The 25,872-nt window shown below is 46.6% G+C and overlaps 1 protein-coding gene across 1 annotated transcript in view; it reads left to right on the top strand.

Moving 5' to 3' along the window:
• The window catches only part of LOC130865567 (protein FAM169B-like), an 87,913-nt gene extending 62,284 nt beyond the window's left edge, over positions 1–25,629 (top strand). The window contains exons 6-10 of the mRNA XM_057756667.1: positions 4,436–4,618; positions 8,204–8,332; positions 14,461–14,564; positions 17,971–18,111; positions 25,450–25,629. Coding sequence (XP_057612650.1) covers positions 4,436–4,618; positions 8,204–8,332; positions 14,461–14,564; positions 17,971–18,111; positions 25,450–25,629 — 737 coding nt within the window. The remainder of the gene's footprint in view (positions 1–4,435; positions 4,619–8,203; positions 8,333–14,460; positions 14,565–17,970; positions 18,112–25,449) is intronic.
• Positions 25,630–25,872: the final 243 nt, after the last annotated feature.

The raw sequence follows: 25,872 nt of genomic DNA, 5'->3' as shown, positions 1-25,872 counted from the left end.
CTGTTCCCTGACCTCCTTACTCCATTCAAATCCCACCTCCTGATATTTTATTTTTAAAGCTGTTTGACGAATTTGTCTATGTGTGCATGCATGGGCATGGGCCAGAGGGATGTACTTGATCGTGTGCCACAGTGGGGGTGGAGATGTCTGCCCCTATTAGTTCATTGTACCTTTTTACACTGACACGTAATTTTGCATATTTATGAGGCACAGTATGATGATTTGAGAAGTGTATGCATGCATTATGATCCGGTCTGGGTTCATCTGCCACTCTGTGTTGGTGGGAGCCATCAAGCTTCTCTTACAGAATATATAGCAGATAACTGTAAACTGAGTTGCTCTTGTTGTGCATGCTTGCACTGTGTCTTTTAAGATACACTTTGTTGCAGTATAAGTTTATAGCCTATAAAATTTGCCTACAATAAGTGTAAAATTCAGGGATTCAGGGATTGCCTACCAAAAGTGTAAAATTCAGGGATTCAGGGATTGCCTACCAAAAGTGTAAAATTCAGGGATTGTAGTGACTTTAATGGTAATGATCACCAAAACCCTGTGTTAGGACATTCCCATCACCACAGTGGATGGTGTCTGCTGCCCTTTGTCTCCATCCTAGCCCTAGGCAATAGCTGAGTTGCCTCCTCCTCTGCCAATTAGCATGGACCAGGTGTTGTAGCAGTCAGCTTTCACTTAGGGAAGTGTCTTGGAGCTACTGCAGATCATGGCATGTGTATGCTGTTTCTTTTTCCTGTCACGTGACTCCGCCTTGTGAATATGCTGTACTTCACTTGTGAACCTACTGGTTGATGGATTGTTTCCAGATCTTACTACTATGAATAGGGCAACTCTAAACATTCTTTTACTTGTTTGCACGAGGGTGTTTTCCTTTCTCTTGGGTCAGCTCCTAGGAGTACAATTGCTGGGTCATTTGGCAAGATCATGTCTATCTTTTAAAGGAACTGCCAAGTGGCTGCGCAGTCTGGCTGCACCATTGTGCACGCACTTCCATTGACCACATGTGAGGGCTCCAATTTCTGCATGTCCCTGTCGTCACTGACTCTCCCTTGATCTTCTGGTTATAGCCCAGAGTGGCCTTTTGCTGTGGTTTTTAACTTCCATTTCCCTAATTGTGAGTGACGTTAGCTGGTTTTCGTCAGTAGTCATGCGAATGTCTTCTTTAAAGAAAGGTCTGTTCAAGCCCTCTGCACAATTTTAATGAGGATATTTGATTCATTTTTATTGGATTGTAAGAGCTCTTTATTCTGGTTCTCAGTAAGCCTTCTTATGGGAAGTGTGATTTGTAAACATTTCTGTTGACAGTCAACGGCTTGGCCTTTGGTTTTCCTTAATAAAGTCTTTTGAAGAAAAAAGTCTAAAAATTCTGATGAAGTCCAAGTTGCCAGCTAGCTTTGCCTTTGTTGCTGAATTTACAAGCTTCTCATTAACTCAACTTTGTCAAGACATTTTTTCTATTTTCCGTGCTAAGAGCTTTATTAGCTTATCTCTTATTCTTTTATCTGTTTTTTTTTAGTTTGTTTTTCTAAATGATGTGAATAAAGACTGTAGTTTTTATTTTTTAACTCTTTTGGGGGTCAGCCACGCAGCTCCCAAACAAATACATGGAGATTTATTCTTACTTATGCATGCCCAACCTCAGCTGGGCTTGTTTCTAGCCAGCTTTTTTTAATTTTTAAATTATCCTGTTTATATTTAACTATGTTTTGACTCTGAGCTTTTTCTTTTCTTTTCTTTTAACCTTTTTTCATTCTATGTCTTTCTTCCCTTCTTATTCCATTGCTGGTTATAGAGCTGGGTGGCTGGCCCCTGGCGTCCTCCTCGCCTTCTTCTTTTCTTGCTCCTAGTTCTTTCTGTTCTTCTCCCTCTCTAGCCCAGAGTTCTCCTCCTATTTATCCTCTCTGCCTGCCAGCCACCCCCCCTTCCTCCTGCCTAGCTATTGGCCATTCAGCTCTTTGTTAGACCAATCAGGTGTTTTAGGCAGGCAAAGTAATGCAGCATCACAGAGTTAAACAAATCCAACAGAAAAGAATGCTATGCATCTTTGCATTATTAAATATTCCATGAATATTTAAACGAAAACGAATGTAACACATCTTAAATTAATATTCCACAACAAAAGAGTCTAACTCCAATTAAAAACAAACAGACAAAAACAGCTAACATACTTTAAAAGTAACCCTCCTTTTTGGAGGCCTCAACACAGGGCTTAGCACTCTGATTGTCTTCAGCCTCTAGTACATTGAAAGAGAGAAGCTATATTTTAGAGCAGGTTTAGATTTACAGAAAAATATTGAGGCAAAGGTGCAGTTTTCCTGGTGTAATTTTCCCATTTCCTCTGAGTTCTAGTTTTTCTTCCCTCTCTGTGGTAAATCCCATGATCAAGAGTGACTTAGGGAAGGAAGGGTTTATTTCCTGTTATACTTCCAGGTAAATTAGGGAACTCAAGGCAGGAACTGGGGCATAGGCCATGGCAGGGTGCTGCTTATTGGCTTGCCTCCCATGGCCTGCTCAGCCTGCTCTCTTATGGTACTCAGGATCTCCTCCGTAGGTGGACCACCACCCATAGCGGGCTGGGTCCTCCCACAGCAATCATTAACACAAAAATGTCCCAATGGACATGCTCACAGGTCAGCCTAATTCAGGCAGTTCCTCAACCAAGAGACCCTCTTCCCAGGTGACTCTAGTTTGTGTCAAGTTGACAGAAGGGAACCAGCATGGTATAATTAGTACATTGCATCTATGTGGTCCTGAATTAACACAGATGCATTCCTTAGTTTGTGTGGCCCATCACAAAAGACACAACCCTCAGATACAAGCAACAGGAATTTGTTTTCATCTAGTTCTGGAGATGCAACGTCCCGGTCTAGGTGTGAGTAGGTCTGTTCTCTCTTGAGGCCTCTCCTTGGTTAGTATGTAGCCTCCTTCTCACTGTGTATCTCCGCTGTATTTCTCTTGGTCCATATTTCTTCTTATATGGACAGCAACCATATTGGATGAGGGTGAAGCCTAATAGCCCCAGATTAATCCCATTCTATGTTTTGACAGCATCCTATCTAAATACAGACATGTTCCGAAGGGTTTGGACTTAAGCACATGAATGTTAGGGAGACAGAGGTCAGCCTGGTGATCACATTATTGTTAGTCAATGGCCTTGGTGTACCTGTGGGCTCATCCATCCTTAGTGTTGATGCTCTGTGTATCTAGACAAGCATCCGATGCTCTGTGTTATACAGGGCAGTCTGTCCTGAGTCTCCCATGCTCCATCAGCGCATCTACCTCCATCCGGCAGCTGACATCTTTTCATCACCTTTGCAGATTGGCTTTTTCAGCATGCCAGGGACTTTTAATCAGAGTTGACCTGTTCATGGGAGCGTCTTCTTCCACTAATAATGTGCTGCTTGCTCGTAGCACACCTCGTGCGTCAAATCATTCCACTGCTATGTGCGGCCAAAAGTATTCCCTCCCCCAAAGAATTGTCTTAGCGCCTGTGTTGATCAATACAGAAACATTGATTTCTGGGCCTGGTAAGATGGCTCAGCGGGTGAAAGCGCTAGCTGCCAAACAAGCCTGGCAACCCGAGTTCTAGCCCCATAGCTCACATGGTAGAAGGCAAAAAACGGACTTCTGCAAATTGTCCTTTGACCTCTGCTCACCTGCTATCACACACACAATTTTTCACTGTATTGCATATCTTGTAATTTAGTCCATCTAATTAAATCTGAATCTTCCTTTTTCAGGCTTGGGAAGTTATTCGTTTTCTGAATCTTGACAGAATCAGGGTTCACCTCTCTCAGTAGGAGCGGGAATGACAGCCTTGTGAATGCTGACGTTGGTTACAGGACAGATGTTCAAGGTGGAAATGGAGAGAGCACAACATCTGGCCTCTCCAGCAGCAGCAGCAGCAGCTAGCTGTTCATGTGTGGGGCTTATGTGTTTGGAGGGTATGTATTTCACCAGAACTAGTCACCATAAGCCCTTATTGAAGTAACTGACACAAGCCCTTACTTAGTGACGGATCCAGTTGGCTTCTGCCTGCACTGTGGACTGGCCTCACCATGAGGGGAGAATTGGATGTTGCTTCAGTAAACTGTCTTGGTTCCAAGGGCCTCGGTGAGGGGAGAGGTCTGGTGAGGTCCACAAGACTTTAACGATGCTTGGTCTCCCAGGCTCCGTTTTCATTTCCATGACCCAATCCATTTTCTGTGCTTGCGAATAATTAGGTGGGTCTTTGAGGAAAACACATGGGTCCATTGGAGAATTGGTGTTCTGGAGTGATCTGGTATCTTATTATTGTTTGTGAAGTTAATTCTGTTCCCAGGTAGTACCAGTGTTCCTGGCTGGACCCCTGTGATCTGGAGGAGTCAGCATGCAGCCGGGTTAGGGGGACACGGGATAGCACAGATCACTTGCTTTCCTGCAGGCAGCCTCTGTGGTGACGGCACCGGTGCATGCTACCTGCTGCCTGTCTTTGACACTGTGTTTGTGCGGAAGAAGAACCGCAGCCGAGGCCTGGGGACAGCCATGCTGAGGGACTTCTGTGATACCTTTCGAGAAGATGAAGCCCTGGGTATCAGTTGCCCAATTTCTCCTGCAATGTACAAAGGTAAGCCCCACCCCATGTCCTGGGTGAGCATTTGGGTGCCGGCTAACACACGCTCCCTGTGGCAACAGAAGGGGGGGGAGTCTCGGAACTTCTGGGGAGACGCAGCTGTGACTGACTGCTCTTTCAGCTTCAGCAGAACCAGGGCCCCTGTTGAATTGCAAAGGAGACTTCTCTGAGCTTGAGAAGCGATTACATTTGAAAATGCTGTTAGTCCTTGACTCACCATGGTGCCGCTTATGATTTTTTTTAAAATTTTATATGAGTGCGAATGCAATACACACTCTGTAGAAATCCCACTTCGCATTTAGAGTTTTGACCTTTTCCTGACCTCGTGATGTGTGTTCCCATACAGTCTGAAGAGAGGCAACAGTTGGGATTTGTGGTGTTTTTTGTTTACAATGGCCTTGGATGCAAAGATTCACGTGAGATCTTCACGCTGATTAAAGAATAGACTTGCATTAGATGGGTTTGTCCTGCAGGGGCTCTGTTCTGAGTAGTTTTCTTTTTCTCTAAAACAGTGTTTTAAAAATGTGTGTGTGTTGTATGTTGTGTGTGCATTGTGTTTATGTGTGCATTGTGTGTTGTGTATGTATAAGTGTGTATTGTGTATGTGCGCATTGTGTGTTGCACATGTATATGTGTGTGTTGTGTGCATTATGTGTTGCATGTGTGGGTTGTATGTGTGCATGTGTTTGTGTATGTATGTGCGCCTTGTGCGTGTGTTTGTGTATTGTGTGTATGTGTGTGCGTTGTGTGTGTGCATGTGTTTGTGTATTGTGTGTGTATGTGTGTGCATTGTGTGTGTGTGTGTGTTGTGTGCATGCGCTCACAAGGGTGTAGACACTCACATGCATGGTGCTCAGGTGGAGGTCAGGGTATTTTCAGGAGTTCATTTTCTCCTTTCATACATTTCAGGGACCGAACTTAGGTCCTCAGACTTACACAACAAGTGTCTTTTCCGGCTGAGCCGTCTCAGGGCCCTCTAGCACACGCAAGAGTCAAGGCTGCTCTGTAGGCTGTATGTATCATGCGCACCGCACACAAATTATCCACCTAAATGGTTCTTTTGGGGTATAGCGTCACCATAAGCTGAGGAACATACGTAATCAGAAGCAAATATCTCAGGGACACACGGAATCCGGGGAACTGCTCCAGGGCCCTGCAGGGACTCTCCTTTTTCATTTGCAACTGATAGGGCTGTGGAGGGCACTCGGTGTGGGGGACTTGCCTAGCATGCGTGAAGCTCTGGGTTCTGCCCCTAGCACAGTCATGTACGCATGGCAGGAAATTACGAGCTGTGGCTAGGCCGGAGATCTCAAGGGGCATTGCCGAGGTCCTGAGCCTCCAGCTTCTCTGACACCCTCACTGTAGGAGAAGGCGCCTTCCCTCCACTGCTGCCACCCTGCTGGGTCTCTCCTGAGGTCTTTACTGTCCTTGCACTCAAATTCCATGTCACCAAGGATGGCAGAGTGTAGAGTGTCATTTAGGGCCCTGCCCTCGTGAAGCACGCCAGCTTTATTTTGAACGCAGTCTCGGTTCCGGGTGGGGGGATTCTGCCTCTAAACCTGCTCAGGGTATTAGGACCCCCAAACGCCAGCCACTGCCCACCAAAGATTCGATTGTACTTCAGTCCTGGATCTGTCTTCCCAAGGGTAGACTGCAGCACCTGTTCATACACTCTTGAGTTCCAGGGACCTCTCTGGGGTGTGGGTAGGTGTCCTCACTGTGCGCACAGCCCCTGTGAGCCATGAGAGAGGCAGCAGGGGCAGCAGAGAGGGGTGGGCTGCCCATCGGTGCTCAACTCTCTCCACATTCTGATGCACACCTCCAACCATCCAAGGACTCGAATATTGCGGCCGGCTTGCTCTGATGAGAAGTTAGACTGGTCAGGCTGGAGGGCAGGACATGCTACCCTCAATGTTTCCCAGCGTGTTTCCACCTGGCACACAGCTCCGTAGGTAGTGCACTTCCACATGTGCTTGTGCCCAGAGCTGGCGAGGGAGCAAGAGAGCTTGCTTGGTGACGTCTTCACAGTTACCTGCAGGACCAGAAGTGGCTTGCCCTTTTGTCTGTTGTTGGAGCAACTGCCACGTGAAAGTGCTTATCCGGACATGTAGACAGTCTACCAACCTTCGAGGGCCTGGGGGGGCTTGGGAGGGAGGGGAGAAGGGATGATTTCTTAAGGGATCACTGAAGGGGAGCATGTTAGCAGCTGGACTGTGCCGTGCTCCCCACATTCATGGGTTTGGAGATAGTTTTCCTTTAGTGGTTATTAGGGTCAAGTAAGGTCAAAACAGGGGCCTTAATTTAAATGACTGGCACTGTATTAGTCAGAACTTATAGAGTAAATACACACATACATATATACATACATAGATATGGGACTTACCTGAATGGCTTACATGTGTCGTGTGTGTGTGTGTGTGTGTGTGTAATTTAATAGAATGGCTTACAGGTGGTGGTCCAGCTAACCCCACGATGGCTTTCTACCAACTAAATTCCATATTGCTCAGTCCATGAGGCTCAGCTGTCTCAGCTGGTTTTCCATATGTGCTGGAATCCTGAAGAAGTATGCTGTAATGCTGATGGAGGAGTGGTCTTGCCAGTGAGAGCAGGCAGGTCGAGAGGGCAAGCTTCCTTCTTCCATGTCTGGTATAGAGGCTGCCAGCAGAAGGCCTGGCCCAGAGTAAAGGTGGATCTATCATCTCACCACAGAGATCTGGATTAGAAGGGGTTTTTCCCATTTCAAATGATTTAATTAGGAAAAAAAATCCCTCACAGGTGTGCCCACCATTTGCATTTTAGTTAATTCCAGATGTAGTCAGTTGATAGCCAAGCATAGGCACCACAGGCACCGTTATAAGAAGGAGGCCCTAGGGATACACACAGATGTGACTGTGTGAGGACACTGAGAAGATACACAGGAAGGTCAGGGAGAGGTCTCGGAACAACCCAACCCCAGGTACCCTGCCTCCAGAGCCTTGAGAAATCAGCTTGTGTTGCCATGGTACTGGCAGCCCATCATATCTGAGGGGTCTGATTCCAGAATTGAAACTGACTATGGCTTGAAAGCATTAAAAAGTGGCGCTTGTACTGGACAAGCATGGATCTGCCCATTGACCTCATTCCCTAAGCCTCACAGTCTGGTGGCTCTTGATGTGGCGTCTCCACAGCATCAGCTACTAAAAGACATCCCGATGATGAAGCATGCATAGGAAGGTGTGTTATTGTCCATGCAAACACCACGCCTGACGTCTTATGTAAATACAGCATCCTTGGATTTGGTGCCTTCAGAAGTCTTCACTACCTTTGGATACCCAGGGATGGCTATTATTTCATAGTTGCAGCCCTGGAGCCCAGTGCATGATGGTTGGAAGTGGGGGGTGGGAGATGAACAGGATGATTCTGTACCCGTGGAAAGTTGGTGAAAGGGGTTTGGGTGCAGCAGGGTCAGGGCAGTGAGGTGTAGGGTAGCCGCCGAAGGGCTGGAAGGGCCAGATGCGAGGGTCCAGAGAGAGCTGACTGGCTGAAGCAGGTGGGCCAGAGTCAGGCTCACGTCCTGGTCTCTGCCTCTCTCCCTCCCAGTCCTCAGGCGGTTCCTGTTGATCCATCCAGGCGAGAGAGGGCGCTTGTGGGAGGTGGAGCCCCCGGGGGCCTGGGGCCAGCGCACCAACATCTGGCTCAAGGTTTGTCTTCAGGAGCGACCTCGAGATGGTGAGTGGGATGGACATCTGCTTTAGCACCCATAGTTGCTGCACATGGGAACAGCTTCTCTTCCATGGACTGAGTCTGATTCATGCAGATGTTGCTGTCTTGAGTATGTAGCCGAACAAAGGAGGGATGGAGACCCAGCTGGGCATCTGTTCTATGTTTCTCACCCATGACCATCTCATCTGCACGACTCCAAAAGATCTTCCTCAGCTCTGGAACTGGAAGCTCTCTCATGCCCCCACTTTTCCAATTAGTCTAGATAGACCCCTACAAAGACCAACTACTAGATAGACCACTACGAAGACCATCTACAAAGACCATCTACAAAGACCAACTACTAGGTAGTGATAAAGTTTTGAATCCCCGTTAATGGAAATCTGCTGCCGCTGATATATTAAGCTAATCAAACCAAATTATTAAATCCAGGTTTAATGAACAGAACAAAGCAACTCCTGGGTGACCCTCAGGAGGGCAGGAGAGGAATCATGTGGCAAAGATGGTTACCAAGTGTTAAGTAGCCTATAGGTGTGGTCTTGAGCAGCTCCAAGGAGGGGCTGAGTTTTGGCAGACTTTCTCAGGGGCAGAGTTTGAAGAGAGCTGCTCTAGGGGAGGGGCCGCCTCTTGGTGCACTGAGGGTGGGGTTTGGAATGGTAGGAGTGAGACCTGAGTGTGGAATGGGGCCCCAAACCGGAGATCGCAAACATTCCTTTTGGGTATATATGGGTGCCAGTTGGGCTTCCACCTAAACAGATAGACCACTGCATAGATCAGCTGCTAATGAAACCACCGTAAGGAGCAGTAGACGATGAACGTCTACGAAGATCATCTTCTGTTCCTCTGTGTTATCTTGAGGGAGTAACATGCACATGGCTGAGAATTCCAAAGATGACTAGGGTTTGCTGTGATAGCCCGATCCGTCCCTGTGTGCAGGCTGTGTTCATGGCCGCACGGCAGTGTTGCCTAGTGCCGTGTAAATCACTCTGTGCACATGCATGTGTGATACACGTTTGTAAGGTGTGTACACGTGTGCACGAAGGCCAGGGTTAATATTGAGTGTCTTCCTCTGTCATTGTCCATTTTAAAGATTGAGACAAGGTCTCTTGGTGAGTCTGGTACTCGCAGCTAGACCCACTGGCTAGTGAGCTTGTGCTCCCCTCCTGTCCTTGTGCTGGATTTACAGAGTAAGTCATGCCTGACTTTTACAGTGCTGAGTGCTGAGGATTCGAACTCAGATCCCCATGCTTACACAGTGCACACTTTGATGACTGAGCCATCTCATGTTAGCCCCACATCAGCTCATTATTATTATTTTTTTTTAAATATTTATTTATTTATTATGTATACAATATTCTGTCTGTATGTATGCCTGCAGGCCAGAAGAGGGCACCAGACCTCATTACAGATGGTTGTAAGCCACCATGTGGTTGCTGGGAATTGAACTCAGAACCTTTGGAAGAGCAGGCAATGCTCTTAACTGCTGAGCCATCTCTCCAGCCCCTATTATTATTATTATTATTATTATTAGTGTGGATTTCATCCACGTACACAATGCCTTATGATGAAATCTATTCTTCCTAGCTTCACATCCTCTTTTTAAAATCATTTAAAAATTTTTATGTTTCATTGCATCCAGTCAGGGCTTCCTGTATGCGCTTGGGTGTGGGGTGGACCACTAGGGCATGGGTATCTACAAGTGGCCACAAAAGGAAGATAGCTGTCTTCCCCAGCCACCACCAACTAACCTCCAGCGGCTTCTCAGCTACAGCTGGGGCCTAGTCTGTGCTTTGGCTGGTTTGATCTGGTGCAGTTCAGTTGCTGTGAGTTCATGAGGCAGTGGCCATCTTTATCCTTTTTAAAGGCAGCTTGCTATGATGCCCTGCGGACTTACTGTTTATCTCCTGTTGACCCTGCTGTCCTCAATTCCCCGGGGTTGGGGGGGTGGGGGGGTGGGGTGTTGTCCAGACAGTGCCACGGCTTGTCACTGAGGTTCAGATAGAGGAATCTTCTGGGGAGCAAGGTAGGGGATTGATGGCAGGTTTCCCAAGGGAGGCAGGACCCTCAGATGGCCAGAGCGGCATGTGAACATGCTTGTCCCGGGATTTACAGGTGGCTTTCTGACTTCCACAGAGGGGGAGATTTCATGTTACAGGTTCCATGGAAGGGTCAGGGTGGGGGGCTTAGGTGCTGGGACATTCCAGTCACAGGTACCACTTGTACCAGGGAGATAAACTTCCAGCAGTTTAAATGCACTGCCCTAAGTTAAAGCAGTGCCTTTTCCCCTTTCCGTGACGTGGGCACCCGTCACATTCATGGGGATGTTTCTGCAGAAGCAGGTATCTCATTAGGGGCCGACGGGCCGGAGGTGTAGGCTGCCTTTCTACCTGGGCGACTGTCTTAACTCAGCTGCTGACAGGCGAGCGCCTGGGACCTTATGGATGGTAATAGTGATGGGTCTTGCCTTAATGGCTCCCCTCAGCTGCAAGGCTTAATGGGTCCTTACAGATATTAATGAGGTGAAGGAGTGCCAGGGAAGGAGGCTGGCAGGCCTGTGACTGTGACCCTAATGAGGCAGTTAAGTGGCTTGCCCTGTGGCATTGTGTTGGGAGGGAAGGGAAGCCAGCCTGCGCCCCTGGGCATGGGGCTGGCCATCCCGCACAGATTTTTTAGCTTCACAAATAAGGGTCCAGTTTTGCTGCTGTTCCTTGGCTGAGAGTGGAAACCGCAGATGCGCATCGGAATGTGGACACCGCCTAGCCAGAGGGGCTGGGCAGGGAGGAGGAAGCTTTGGCTTAGTTGGGGAGATGGCTTCCTGATGGAGAATTCCATCAGGGGTTTATTTCAAGAGTTAGGAAGGAGTCTGTGTGGTCTGGTTGGAGGAAGCTGGTCTGGAAATCAGATGCCAAACCTGTCACTTTAATCCACTCTGAGAGTCACCAGGTCCCACTTAACAAACAGCAAATGAGAGGACCTTCACAGAGAATGTTCCAGAAATTCTTTGCAGCAACAAGAGTCATTGTTATAATTAGGCTATAATTAGGTTACTCAAATTCGGTATTTTTTTTTTTTTTTGAGAAAAAAAATTAAGGGTCTTTTTATTCTTTAAACCCTGATTTGTTTTCAGTGTCCTCCTCTGGGTTCCCAGGCTGTTATTTTTGACCAGTGGTTTTCAACCTTCCTAATACTGTGACCCCTTAATCCAGTTCCTCATGTTGTGGCGACCCCCAGCCATAAAATTAGATCATTGCTACGCATAGCTGCAATTCTGACACTGTTATGAATTGTAATGTAAATATCTGATGTTCGGGATATCTGCTATGCGACCCCAAAGGGGGTCTTGACCGCAGGTTGAGAACCACAGTTTTAAAGGGTCCCTGCCTCTTTGCGCGTGGTGGAAACGGGCCTGTGAGCAGGCCTCCTCGAGGAGTCGGTGGCTTCTGACTTTGCACCTTGCAAAGGGAGAGTCATTGGACCCCATGCAAATGCTGGTGGATCTGTGTGTGAAGCACCTTCATTTGTGGGTCTTTTTAAATTTTGCACGGCCCTGGCTGTTGATAACATCTGTGACTTGTAATGACCCGGGGAATTTTTAGATTTTTTTTCAGACCCTTTGAGAGAAGAAGTTTGTGGGAAATGCAGTTTTTCCCTGTTCTCAGTTACATGGGAAACCTTTGAAACTCGACCGATAGGATCATAATTCCTTCTGATGTGATCTCCCAGTCAATCTGCACATGCCTGAAGTCTCTTTACTGCAGGGGATGAAATTGAATATGTCAACAAGGAAATGTTCTTTTTGGAAAAAAAAAACCAAAACGTTATTGGAGGTGGGAAATATTGCATATGGCTCCAAAAATTATTTTTCTTTCTAAAAGTTCACAATTTTCTTTTTCCAGATTAATTTATCATGGATTCCCTTGTCATCCACGGGAAAAATGATTTTCTTTCACTTACGCTTACCTAAAACAAAATAAAATAAAAATGTGTTATATATAGAGATGTGAATTGTTTGAGAGGGAAAGTGGGTCTGTTTTCTAAGAGCGAGGGCCAGCAAACTGGAGCTCTAAGCTTGTTGCAGCTTGTTCTCATTAGCCACACAGTACACAATGCAGTAGCAACAACAATTTTATGGTGATCAGTGTGCCCGGGAGTGTGGAGAGTCAAATCAACCCTGCGCAGACACGGTTTTTCTTGAGCGTTGCTCTGTGGCAGGTTTTATGGCTCCCTCTAGTGGCCGTTGTTTCACATTGCAGGCCTGAATTGCTGCAGGCCCTCACCATGGATGAACCTGAATGTCTGGCTCCCCAGATTCGTACCTTTCCAACTAGTGTGTTAAAAGAAAACTATGCTTGAGACCCGTATCATGAAAGAGAGCTTACCCCTGACACTGTTTGGAGGGCCAGGGCCCAGAGGCAGGATAACTCAGAGATCTGGGATAGAACAAAATAGCAGAACTGGCAAAAAAAAAAAACAAAAACAAAAAACTGCTACACACGTAGAGTAGTGCTAGCCCAACTATCATCCGAGAGGCTTTATCCAGCAACTGATAGAAACAGATGCAGAGACCCCCAAGACAGAGCTTGGGGGAATCCTGTAGAAGCGGGGGTGGGAGGATACCCAGTGGTATCAGGGGCACCACAAGAAAACCCCCAGAATCAACTAACCTGGGCTCATAGGGGCTCACAGAGACTGAACCAAACACCAGGCAGCCTACATGAGACTGATCTAAGCACTCTGCGTATATGTTACGGTGGTGTAGCTTGGCTTTCTTGTGGGACCCCTAATAGTGAGAGCAGGGGCTGTCTCTGACGCTGTTACCTGCGTTTGGGACCCTTTTCTCCTACCTGATGGCCTCATCCAGTTTTAGAAGAAGAAGAGGTGCCTGGGCTCACTGCAACCGGATACATACCACCGCTGGCCAATATCTATGGGAGGTCTGCCCTGTTCTGAAGAGAAACAGAGGAAAAGGAGTGAAGGGGGCAGGGTGGGAAGAGGGGACTGGGAGGAGAGGAGGGAGAGGAGACTGACTGGGACGTAAAAATGAAAACTAAAAACCTATGGGCCATTAATTGGTTAGGAATCAGATACAAGTCAACATTTGATCTCGCTAGCATGCGTTATCTCATAGCACGTAAGAATATCAGGGATGATGGGAGTCTGAGGATGTGCTCATCTGCTCCATCCACCCAGCCATCATTTTGTGCATTCTTTCATTTGACAGCAGTTCACGGTCCAGGCAGGCACTTTCTCAGGCACTAGAGAGTCAGCAGACAAGGCTGACGAAGGTTCTGCAGTTACTCCTGCATGACACAGAAGCTAGACTACAGAGAGATCAAGCGTACAGAAGGGTTTTCAGATGCGTAGAGTTAAATTGTCATCAAACCAAATTTTGCTAATTTCTGCAGTTACCTAAACATTTACAAATATATTTACGTAGGTAACAATCGCTTGATCTGTTTATTGTGTAGTCAAAAGGCAACACATCCATACCTTCAGCTCAAATGTAAAAACTGCATTTTATTTTCCCTCACAGAGGACTCCCAAGACCCACACTGATTTCAGGGTGTGGGGCTGTGTACGGGACAGGGAGGTCACCCTTTCCAAATTAGTTCTGACTTAGCAGCGAGTGAGGGCGGAGCATTTAGTTAACTGTGAGTAAAGACAGCCGTGAGCAGCGAGGACCTTGGAAAATGCTCGGAACAACAGATATTCTCTCCCCCTTGCACTGGAAAGCGCTTGAGTAGAGCCACGATTTTGGTTCTTTTTTTGAGACGGACTCATGTAGCTCAGGTTGGTCTCGAACTTGCTATACTGCTGGCGAGGACCTGGAACTTCTGGTCCTTCTGCCTCATCCTCTTGAATACTGGGATTCCAGGGGTGTACCACCACACATGGTTTATATGATGCTAGGGGTTGAAGCCAGAGAGCATTGGGCATGCTGAGCACTGTCCTAGGCCGAGTTCCATTCCCAGCCCGGAACCACCTGACACTTTGTATCCCTTGACACTTTGCAGCTGTCCGCAGGGGAGTGCCGAAGACAAAGTGAGGATCAGGAAGATGGAGTGGGGCAGCAGTGTGTTGGGAGGTGTCTTGAGCGTTGGAGCTAGCCCCGTTGCCTATCCTCTTCTCTTGTTTAGGGACCACAGTGCGTCCTAAATGCTCTGAAGAGGACACAAACAGCCCGAGGCAGACTTCTCAGGGTGATGGACGCACACAATTTGATCGTGGAGAAAGCCATAAGGTACAGTATCAACGCGTCATTCCACAGCCTTCCTGTCTTCCCAGTGACCTCCTTGGTCTTTTTTAGTGACTGCCTGGCAGCTCCTTGGACACCTGGGCTATGTGATCCTCTTTGGCAGTAGGCCATGCTGATGCTGACTAAATGCCAGAAATTTCCCTGTCTTGGGATAAAGGGAATGGGGTAAGAAGTCTTTATAGTTAGACTCTTTGTGATCCAGGCTCTCAGCTAGACAAACATAAATGAAGTCAGACAGAAACTAGGAACCTGACCCCTGATATCGTTAGAGAATTAGTGAAAAAAAAAAACAAACCTGAATCTGGAATTTGGCTACAGACCAGAACAAAAGCAAGACGAATCTACCTTGCTTATCCCTCCTGCCTCCCCAGTGTGGCTGAAAGAGGAAGATGGTGTTAGGTCTTTGTATCCTCCAGTCTTGGGGGGAAGGAAGGTTACAGAGTCCTTTTTAGTATCTTGGTGCTCCATATTTGATAAGATTTGGAGATTGCCCTGAAGCCGATCATGCTTTTAAACCCTTAACAAGTCTGCTCTCCAACCTAACTCTTGTATATGAGGAGCCACAATGCTCATTTTGTTATGTCGATTATTTGGCGATAGAAGATCCTGCAGAGGCATAAGATGTTCCAATAAATCTTGAATCATCCTTGAAAGCTGTACATGGGCAAGCATTGGCGCTTGTTGCCTGGCAGAAAGGGGCTCTTGTTTTCTTCGGCTGCTGACAGATGCTGGGCTAACCCAGGGCTCTGCCAGGGCTCCGAGCAGAGAATATAGTAGTTGGCCTCTTCTGGTCACTGAGTTTTAAAACTTCTTTTAAAAAGAAGCTGCAGGAGTTCTGGAGCAGTTGGATGTATGCATGTATGTCTGGGAATGTCTGCACACACAAAGGCAGAACGCCAACTTAAAAAATACACTGGCCCCGGGTGATGTTGACACACGACTTTAATCCTAGTACTCAGGAGGCAGATGTAGGTGGGTCTCATCTGAGTTCGAGGCCAGCCTGGTCTACAGAGTGAGTTCCAGGACAGCCAGGGATACACAGAGAAATCTTGTCTGGCAAACATAAAAAAGAAAGAAAGAGAGAGACAGAGAAAGAAAGAAAGAAAAGAAGAAGAAAAAATTACATTGGCATATATGAATCATACTCAAAGAGTTTTATTATAATATCTCCCAATATATATTTTGATCATAGCCATTGTCTTCCCTCTCCCCTCCCACTGGCTTTCTTCCTTTCCCCGACTGGTCCTATTTTTACCTATCTGCTACACCACTTCCTTCAACCAGTAGCTGCCTATAGAACCTCAGGGAGAGACGGGGCCTCAAGAGCCCATTCTGCTGCTATCACGGGATGCTGAGAGGCCTGGTCTTTCATAGGCTCTGGGCAGGTGCTCAAGAGCTGCTGAATTCAAGAGTACAGTGGCCATGCCTTGCCTGGAAGACATCATCCCACTGCAATCTATCTCTCCCACCAGCTGGTGCCTTCTTTCCGCCCTCTTTCCCGCGATGTTCCTGAGCCTTGGAGGGGTGGTAGGATGTTACATTGGAGGCGGAGCACATGTCTGTCACTCACTCTTAGTGTGTTGACATTGACTACTTGTGGGTCTCCATAGTCAGCACTAGTCACTCTCAAGGTAAAAATTTTTTTGACCAAAACTAACAGCAGCAGTACCCCATAGTTATTGTAACAGGTAATCATGCCATTTAGTAAAGCAGCCTCAGTGGCTTCTCCTTTTTACAGTGCAAGACGTGAATTTGCTCCTGTAGGTCAGGCCTCATATCCAGTCCTAAAGCAACTGGCCATAGCAGACTTGGCACTGTTATTTAGCATGTTTAATAGAAACTCAGAGACAGAAATTGGGGTTCAACCTGAAGGTCAGAAAAGCAAAACAGTCAGCCACTGACTCTTACCCCCACCTCAGTCTGAAAATGGTGATCCTGCCTCCAGGAATCTCAGAATAAGACTGAGACTCGGAGCTGTCTCTTCCCATCTTATATTCCTTTCTAGTTCTGGGATTAAGGGTGTGCACCACTAGCACCTGGTTTCTGTGGCAAGCTAGTGTGGCTACTGGGATTAAAGGTGTGTGTCATCACTGCCTTGTCTGTAAGGCTGGCCAGTGTGGCTGTTCTGCTTTTCTGATCCGCAAGCTTAATTTATTAGAATACAAATGAAATACCATTACACTATTACATCAGTGGACCCATCCGGCCTGGTCCACCAGCGGTGTAGCATGCTGAGTCCCCGCTGAGAATGACCGCCGAGGACAGCTCTCCACAGCATCCTGATCACACCTCTTGACATCATCTGGGCTGCCCAGCAGGGAGCAGGCTTCTAGTTCCAGCTTGATATCCTGTTATCCTTTGGCCAGAACACATGGTGTTGTCAGCAGTAGGATCTTGTCCCGTAGTTCTGATGGGAACCAGTCACGGTGCCAAGCCTGTATTGTTCTGGAACCTCTGCTGTCTCCCTGCCCTATAATTCTGTTCTGGAACCTCTGGGTCCTCCCTGTCCTGTAACTCATACGGAGCAGCCTATCGCTAGCACCAGGATTTCTATTTAATAATCTGTGCAAGCTGCTTTGTTCACACAGAATAACCCCGATTAAGCGAGGGAGGTAGAGTGCTTGCTTAGCCTGCTTGAGACTGGGTACGGTTGTTCACACCTGGAAGTCCAACCCTAAGGAAGTAGAGACAAGAAGATCAGGTCATTCTTAGCTTCACGGAGAGTTCAAGGACAGCCTGGAACACTGAGACTCCATCCCAAGCAAGCAAGCAAATAAGCAAACAAACAGCACAGACACTCCCAGCCCCCTTTAGTGTAGAGTTGTGTCGTGGTGTCTATGGAAGCTGGTTTCAAGACCCTCCTTGGATACCCTAAGTTGGATGCTCAAGTCCCCTCTGTAAAATGGTGTCCTTGTTTGACTCATCCTCCCATGCATGTGGCATCAGCTCTCAATGACCCGGGCACCCAGTGCAGTATAAATATCACGTAAATCGTTGTTCAGTACTGTGGAGGGTAATGATGTGAGAAGCGTGGGCATGCCCAGTGTGGCCTGAGCTGCTTTGGAGTAGTCTGATTTGTGTTTAATTGAATCTGTTTATCCCTCAAATGCTGGGGCCAACTGTATGGCTTCCTTGCTCTGCTCTGACCTACTCAAGTCTTTTTGGCTGTGATGTCCGTTGGGTTCATCCAGTTAATATGTGCACCCATGACAAAATGTCATTTCCCTGTGCCTAGCTGGTATGTTCGAACACGGCTTATCTCCTTTAATCTCAGCAGGAAGTATAGGGACCAACCCAGTCAGGTCAGCCTAGACCTTTCTTGTCTAGTATTGTCCAGGATGACCTCATCAGAATGTTTGAGGTGAACCTTTGGCTTACTGTCTGATTTCAGGAGTGGATCGCTGAAGAACGGGAGACACAGAGTGACCAAGAATGTGTCAAAAGAGAGGAGGAAGCTGGAATGCCCCCGAGATCCTCCTGGGATGAGACGGAGGGCAAGGGAGCCAAGAGGACAGTGCCAGTCGCTGGGCTGGTTGGTGAGCCGTGGCGGAAGCGTGCACGGCAAGCTCCTAACTCCTCAGAGGTTCATCTGGCTTCATCAGGATCTGAGCCTGAGGGTTTGAAGTGGCCCTGAATAGTCTCTGGTGCTGGAGACAGTGTCTATGGGTCCTGCCTATCTCTGCTCACCTTTTAGGCTCTGGGCTGAGGGAGTCTGAAGAAGTGCTGGGGTAGGGAAAATATGCTCTGTAAAGTAAAATGGCTTCCACTCCCTAGGAGTATGGTATGCATGGGGCCATGTGAACGGCTCTCTTAGTGGAAATGGACTCAGAAACGGGCCATGGTCCCGATCCATGATAAGCCTTCAGCTCTCTTGGACCTCAGAATGCAGCTCCAGAGGTTTTCAGGCAGACGAGTTCCTTCTCTGGGGACTTGTCAGTCACTTCAGAGCTCCTTGAGGGCAGACACCAAGGGTTATAATCTCCACTATGCCAGGGTCAGGTGGTGCCCACTGTGGGCCCAGTGGGTTCAGCCTATTGCGTTCCGCTGTCTGGACATGGGGTAGGGTTTCTCATAGAGAAAGCTGGTCTGGTACTTTATGTTTCCTGAATGGTCAAAGGACTCATGCCGTGGGATCTCAGTTACCTATGTATTCATTAAAGCACCTGGTGGTGTGGGAGGTCCTTCTGTACATGTGTTGCTTTTATTGGTGAATGAATAAAGATGCTGCTTTTGGCCAATGGCTTAACAGAATATAGCCAGGCTGGAAGAGCTCTATATAGAGAGAGTAGGCAGAGTCAGGGAGCCACCATGGAGCCACCAGAGGAGAAACATATGAGCTGCTAGTTGGAACCTTGCCGGTAGGCCACAAGCCTCATGGTAAAATAGAAAATAATGGAAATGGGTTAATTTTAGATGTAAGAGCTAGCTAGCAATATGCTTAAGTGATTGGCCAAGCAATGATTTAATTAATACAGTTTTTGTGTAGTTATTTTGTGGCTGAGCAGCCGGGAACAAAGAAGCAGCCTCCTACAACAGCCTGGCTTTCTGCTCATCTCTACGTACACGAATATATACATATATACATACAGCTCTCCTTTTCTCTCTCTTCTGCTTCCTTCATCTCTTCTCTTCATCTCTTCCCCTTCCTTTATCCATTTATCTTTTCATCTATCTCTCTAATCTAATCTAATCTAATCTAATCTAATCTAATCTAATCTATATCTCTCTATAGTCCCCCTGAGTCATATCTGTATCCTCTATCAGTCTGTCCTCTCTTCCATCCAACTCTCCACCCATCCATCCATCCACCCATTTATCCATCCATTCACCCATTCACCCATCCATCCACCCACCCATCCACCCACCCACCCATTTACTCACCATTTATCTGTCTGTCCGTCCATCCATCCATCCATCCATCCATCCATCCATCCATCCACCCATCTATCTATCCATCCATCCATCCATTTGCCCATCCATCCATCCATCCATCCATCCATCCATCCATCCATCTATCTATCTATCTATCTATCTATCTATCTATCTATCTATCTATCTATCTATCTATCTATCTATTCATCCATTTGCCCATCCATCCATCCATCCATCCATCCATCCATCCATCCATCCACCCACCCACCCACCCAGTGAGCTTTCTCTTGAACAAGTCCTGTGTTATGCTTGGGAGATTTAACCGAGGCCTGATTTTAGCCCCAGGGAGCTTCTTTGTCTGAGGGCTGCTCTTGAGTGTCTACTGTAATTTTCATCCCTCTCACACTACAGCAAAGAGGGAGGGTCTAGCTGTAAGGAAGCAGCTCCTGTAGCTCCCCCCTGGGAATACTGTGAAGCCCCTGTTTGCATGTGGGATCTGCCAAGGAGACGCAAACCTCAGAAGTGGACTGTGCATCTGAGAGGTGCTCAGTGTGAGACCCCACACCTCCTTTAACGTGTGGTTCATGTACTGTGAAGATTTTGTGTTTTCTGTTCATATGAAAATTAACTCATAAGTACCTCTGAGATTTAATAAAGTTAATATTCAATAAAACCATCTATGTACTAATAGCTTCATTTTATGACTTTCAAGGTGACCAAGTGTTAGAAGAGGTTTAGAAGAGGTTCTCCGGCCCAGAGCAGCACCCACCATGATGGGCACAGTGGACACCAGCACTGGGGCTGGTGCAGGGTGCCTTCTGTGCAGGGTTCCTAAGGAGCTCTTGCTTGCGTCAGTGTGTGATGAGCTGGTTTATGGAAGCTCATCAATTCTGCTTATTACTCGGTTTTTCTATATACTTGCCCCCTCCCCCACCAGCTTGGAGACAGGGTCTTTCTGTGTAACCCAGGCTACACAAACTTGCCACCTTTCTGTCTTGGTCTCTATAGTGCTGGACGACAGTGCCCTGAGGGGCATTCCTATTGCTTTCAAACAGCTGTTGCTAATATAATTTAGAGACCATGAATGTGCTGTACAGGGTTCTGCAACCACTGCCTCATTCAGTTTCCCAGAGAAGCCTGGTATCCATTGGCATCCTCTCCCTTTGCTCTGTGTCACCAACCCTAGATATCCTTAGGTAGCACCATCATCCACATTCTCTGGTTACAGACTTCCCTGTTCTGAGTCTGTCACATAACTGGAGACATATCTTAGTTTGGCAATTGATTTTATTCACCTAGCATGACAATATTCAGAGATGGGTCTGTGTTGTAGCGTGTATCAGCACTCCTTTCCTTTTCATGACTAAATGATATTCTAACACATGGATATGTGGTGTTGCATTTATTCATCCACCTACCCGCTTTGAGGATTGAGTTCTAGCTTTGGATAGAATGAAAATATTAAGATTATTGCTTCTAACTTGCAGTTCCCTGATTGCCAAGGAAGTTGGGAACTTTTTAGAGTATTTATTGGCTATTTGTGTTTCTTCTTTTGAGAAATATTTGTTTAGTTCATTGGCCAGTTTATCTAGTGACGTTTATTGGTGTTTAATTTTTACAGTTTTTTTATATCATATATACGACTCCCCTGTAACATGTTCGATTTTAATGCCAAATTGCCATAAATTAGAATCAAAGGGAACCTCACCTAAAAAGTGCCTGGCCTGATTGGTATGACAAGACCTACCCTGATTGTGGGTGGCACCTTCAGGTGGCAGTGTAGAGATATAAAGAGCGTGGTAGAAAAAAGATCACTTGCTATCCGCTCACTTGGCCTCCCTCCTGTGGCTGAGTGGATTTGCCCATTGTTGCTGTTGCTGCTTCGGCTGCTGCTAATTCCATCATGGCCAGCAGCACCAGTGTTTCCAGGCTTTTGTTGTGGACCAAGGTTTCCCCAGGAACCTTCTAGGTCTCAAACACCAGATTGGGCATTGGGACTGCTGAGGTACCCAGCCTTGTGGACTGAGAAACTACCAGCCCCCCTTTAATGAGAGACAGCCGTTGTGGGACTCCTGCTGCTGAGACACCAGCCTCAGGGGCTGAGTAACTACCAGTTCTCAGCTCTTAACTATTATCCTGCTATTGTTTCTACCTAAAGTTGACCTACTAAATTATTCTGTCTATCATCTATCTATCTTTCTGTCTCTCTGCCCATCTATCTATCTATCTATCTATCTATCTATCTATCTATCTATCACCTATCTATCTACCTACATCTATCTATCTATCTATCTATCTATCTATCTATCTATCTATCTATCTATCTATCTATCTACATCTACACATCTATCTATCTACTATCTATCTATCTATCTATCTATCTATCTATCTATCTATCTATCTCCTATCTATCTATCACCTATCTATCTACCTACCTACATCTATCTGTCTGTCTGTCTATCTATCTATCTATCTATCTATCTATCTATCTATCTATCTATCTGGTTTGAATGAGAATTCCTCCCCTGCCCCCATAGACTCATATATTTGAATGTTAGGTCCCCAGTTAGAACTGTTTGGGAAGCTTTAGGAGGTGTGGCCTTGCTGAGGCAGGTGTGGTTTTGTTGGAGGAAGTGTGTCAGTGGGGATGGAGTGGGGTGGGGTTTGAAGTTTCAAAAGTCCGAGCAAAGCTTAGTTTCTCTCTGTCTGCTGCCTGTGGATCAGGATATAAAGCTCTCAGCTCCTTCTCCAGTATCATGCCTGCCTACCTGCCATTCTACTCCTTATCATGATGGTAATGAAGCTATAAACAGGCTCCCAACTAAATGCTTTGTTGTATAAGTTGCCTTGGTCATGGTGTCTTCTCGCAGCAATAGAACAGTAAGGCAGTTGGTACCAGGAGTGGAGTATCGCTGTGACAAGCCTGACCATGCTGTTTGTTGGAGGAATATGGAAGACTTTGGGACTTTGTACAAGAAAAGTGGTTGGATGCTTTAAGCCTGGCTTAATGGGTCATCCTATTTGGAGCGTGGAGGACAGTGGTGCTGAAGATGATGTGGACTGTGTAGGCCCAGCTCATCAAGTTTCTGGGGGAGAACTATTAGCAGGTGGCCCAGAGATCATTCTTGTGATATTTTGATAACGAATGCAACTGCTTTTTGTCCTTGTTTTAAAAATCTGCCTGAGCATAGTTGAAGAGTTTTGACTGTGTCATGTGGTCATTAGTCACCTCCCTTCTGCAATCTACAATGAGAAACACAAAATGTACAGTTTGAGGAGAAAGAGAGCACCAGGAAGTGCAATGTGGGAACCAAGTTCTGTGCTCAGGTTGTTTAAAAAAAAAAAAAAAAAAAAAAAAGGCTTGTTTCAAAATGGAATAGAGGAAGTGGTAACCTCAGGGCAGGATACACCCAGCTAATCCTGCAACTTGTGAAAGAAAAGGCCTGAGGGATTTCCTAGGCTTCCAACAACAACAATGACTAAGACAACAACAGCAGCAGCATCAACAACAAAAACAATGAGGAAAGCTTAGGCAAATGAAAATCAAATGAGGGGGGGGAGGAGAAGATTATTGCTCCAGCAAGCAGAAGAATTTAGCAGCTTTGGCCACAAAGCTTCATCAAGGAATATACAGGAAAGGGACTGTGGAGCCTTCTTCTGTGGTTAGAGAAAGCCGCAGAGACCAGGTGTGAGGCAGGGGTCTCTCTGTATGGAGACCCTTAGAGATGACTGTGTGAAGCGTGGAGGCAATGTCTGGATTACATTGGAGACTCCAAGATGTTGGAGATGCCAGAGCTGTGGGATACCTGCCAAGGAGAGCTGCTAACAGGGAGTGGAACCGGCCCAAGAGAGAGAAGTGTGAGGTTGTCAATGAAACTGGAAGGAGTTGGAGATCCGAAGAGCCTTTGACATCGGATGTGAAGAGGCAGAGTTTGGAGTTTGCCCAGCTGGGTTTCAGTATTGCTTTGGTCCAGAATTGGCTCACAATGCCCCCTTTTCCTTCCATTTAAAATGGTAATGTATATTCTGTGCCATTGAATGTTGGAAGTATGGAATTTGCTTTTTGATTTTATAGGAGGTTACAGTTAAGGATTGCCTTGAATCTCAGAAGAGACTTTGTTTTTTTTTCTTTTTTTTTATTAATTAATTTATTTAATTATTAAAGATTTCTGCCTCTTCCCCGCCACCACCTCCCATTCCCTCCCCCTCCCCCAATCAAGTCTTCCTTCCTCCTCAGCCCAAAGAGCAAGCAGGTTTCTCTGCCCTGTGGGAGGTCCAAGGGCCACCCACCTCCATCCAGGTCTATTAAGGTGAGCATCCAAACTACCTGGGCTCCCACAAAGTCATTACGTGCAATAGGATCAAGAACCCATTGCCATTGTTCTTCAGTTCTCAGTAGTCCTCATTGTCCATTATGTTCAGCGAGACCGGTTTTGTCCCATGCTTTTTCAGACCCCGGCCAGCTGGCCTTGGTGAGTTCCCGATAGAACATCCCCATTGCCTCAGTGTGTGGGTGCACCCCTCGCAGTCCTGAGTTCCTTGCTCGTGCTCACTCTCCTTCTGCTCCTCCTTTGGATCGTGAGACTTCAGTCCAGTGCTCCAATGTTGGTCTCTGTCTCTGTCTTCTTTCATCACCTGATGAAGGTTAATATTCAGGAGGATGCTTATATGTTTTTCTTTGGGTTCACCTTCTTATTTAGCTTCAGAAGAGACTTTGGACTTCAAAAGTTTGTTGAGACTGCAAAACTATGGGGACTCTTGAACTTGGACTAAATGCATTTTGCGTTATGATATGACCCTAGGCCTGTGGGGGCTTGAACAAGAATGGCCCCGTAGGTTCATTTGTTTGAATGCTTGGTCCCCAGTTATTGGAATGGTTTGGGAAGGATTATGAGGTGTGGCCTTATTGGAGGAGATATGTCACTGGGGTGGACTTTGTGGTTTTAAAAGGCCACACCAGACCCAGTATCTCTCTCTCCTCTCAGCCTACTGTTTAGGATGTAGCTCTTAGCTACTTCTCCAGCACCATGCCTCCCTGCTCCCAGCTGTAATGATAATGGACTAATTCCTTGAAGCTGTAAGCAAGCCTCCAATTAAATACTTTCTTGTATATGTTGCCTTGGTCATGGTGTCTCTTCACAGCCATAGAACACTAACTAAGACGGTACATGTGTACACACAGATCACATCACGTTGGTTCTGTTCTTTTTAAGAACGCATACATTCTGTTTACAGGATTCAATCCGGATGTCCGAATTTGCAGTTTTCTTTGTAGACTATTACGGGTCTGCAGCTGGAAAGGGCTTGGGAACTTGGAGTAGGCAGTGGAATCCAGGGCCTCACAGATGCCTAGCCAAGGACTTGGCTACCCAGTCCTGTCCTGCAGATGGAGTTTTAAATTAGGTCCTTGAGCTTTCATCGGAGAAGCTGTGTATATTAGTCGGATTTTCTAGGGAAACAAAACTTAGAGAATGAATCTCTCGCTATATATAGAAAGGACACTCATTAGAATGACTCACAGGCTATGGTCCTGCTAATCCAACAATGGCTGCCTAGGAACAGAAGGTTCAGTACTTGTTCTCTCCATGAATCTGTATATCTCAGCTGGCCTTCAGTATATGACAGAATCCTGAAGATGTAGACTCTAATGCTAGTGAAGAAATGAACTTGTCAGTGAGAATGAGAGCAAGCAGGCAAAGAGAACAAGCATCCTTCTTCCGCGTCCTCATATAGGTTTCCAGGAGAAGGCGTGACCCAGATCAGAGGTGGGTCTTCCTACCTCCCAAGATGTGTCTTGGTTTAAAGATGTGTCTTCCCACTTCAAAGATTAGGATTAGATGTGGATCTTCCCACTTCAAATTAAGCAAAAATCCCTCCCAGACATGCCTCTCCATTTTTGGGTTTTAGTTAATTCCAGATGTAGTCAAGTTGACAACCAAGAGTAGCCATCACAGTGAGAGACACATGTTTTTGCTCTTGACTCTTCCTCTATTTCCAGGCACAAAATATTGCTGTGGAAGCAGGAGAGAAAGCAGTGGCTGCTGTTCCGAGCTTGAACCGCCACAATCACAAGAAGGAGTCCCAGATTGTCCAAGCTGAACCTCTGAGCAGAGAGAAATCCTGGGCCAGCTTCACACAAGAGATCAGGATAGAGGAATTGCCTTTCATGCCAGAATGATCCTGTAAGTGGCCGCAGCAATCCAGGTGCTCCCGTGAAGGTTCAAGGACTGTTGAATGGAACTGGCTAATTCTAGTAACATCATTTCCATCTGTCAAGTCCCCTTCACAGTTCTTTGGGACTCTTGACGATGAACAGAGGGAAGGCAGAACCAGGGAAGCTAGTAAGTATGAGGACGGCAGGTTTGTGGAAAGCCTTAGTGGTACTGGAAGTACAAATCAAGACCAGGAGGGGATGCTCCCT

Source organism: Chionomys nivalis, chromosome 23, assembly GCF_950005125.1.
Source record: "Chionomys nivalis chromosome 23, mChiNiv1.1, whole genome shotgun sequence".
Lineage (NCBI taxonomy): Eukaryota > Metazoa > Chordata > Mammalia > Rodentia > Cricetidae > Chionomys > Chionomys nivalis.
This window is presented reverse-complemented; position numbering and strand designations above follow the sequence as displayed.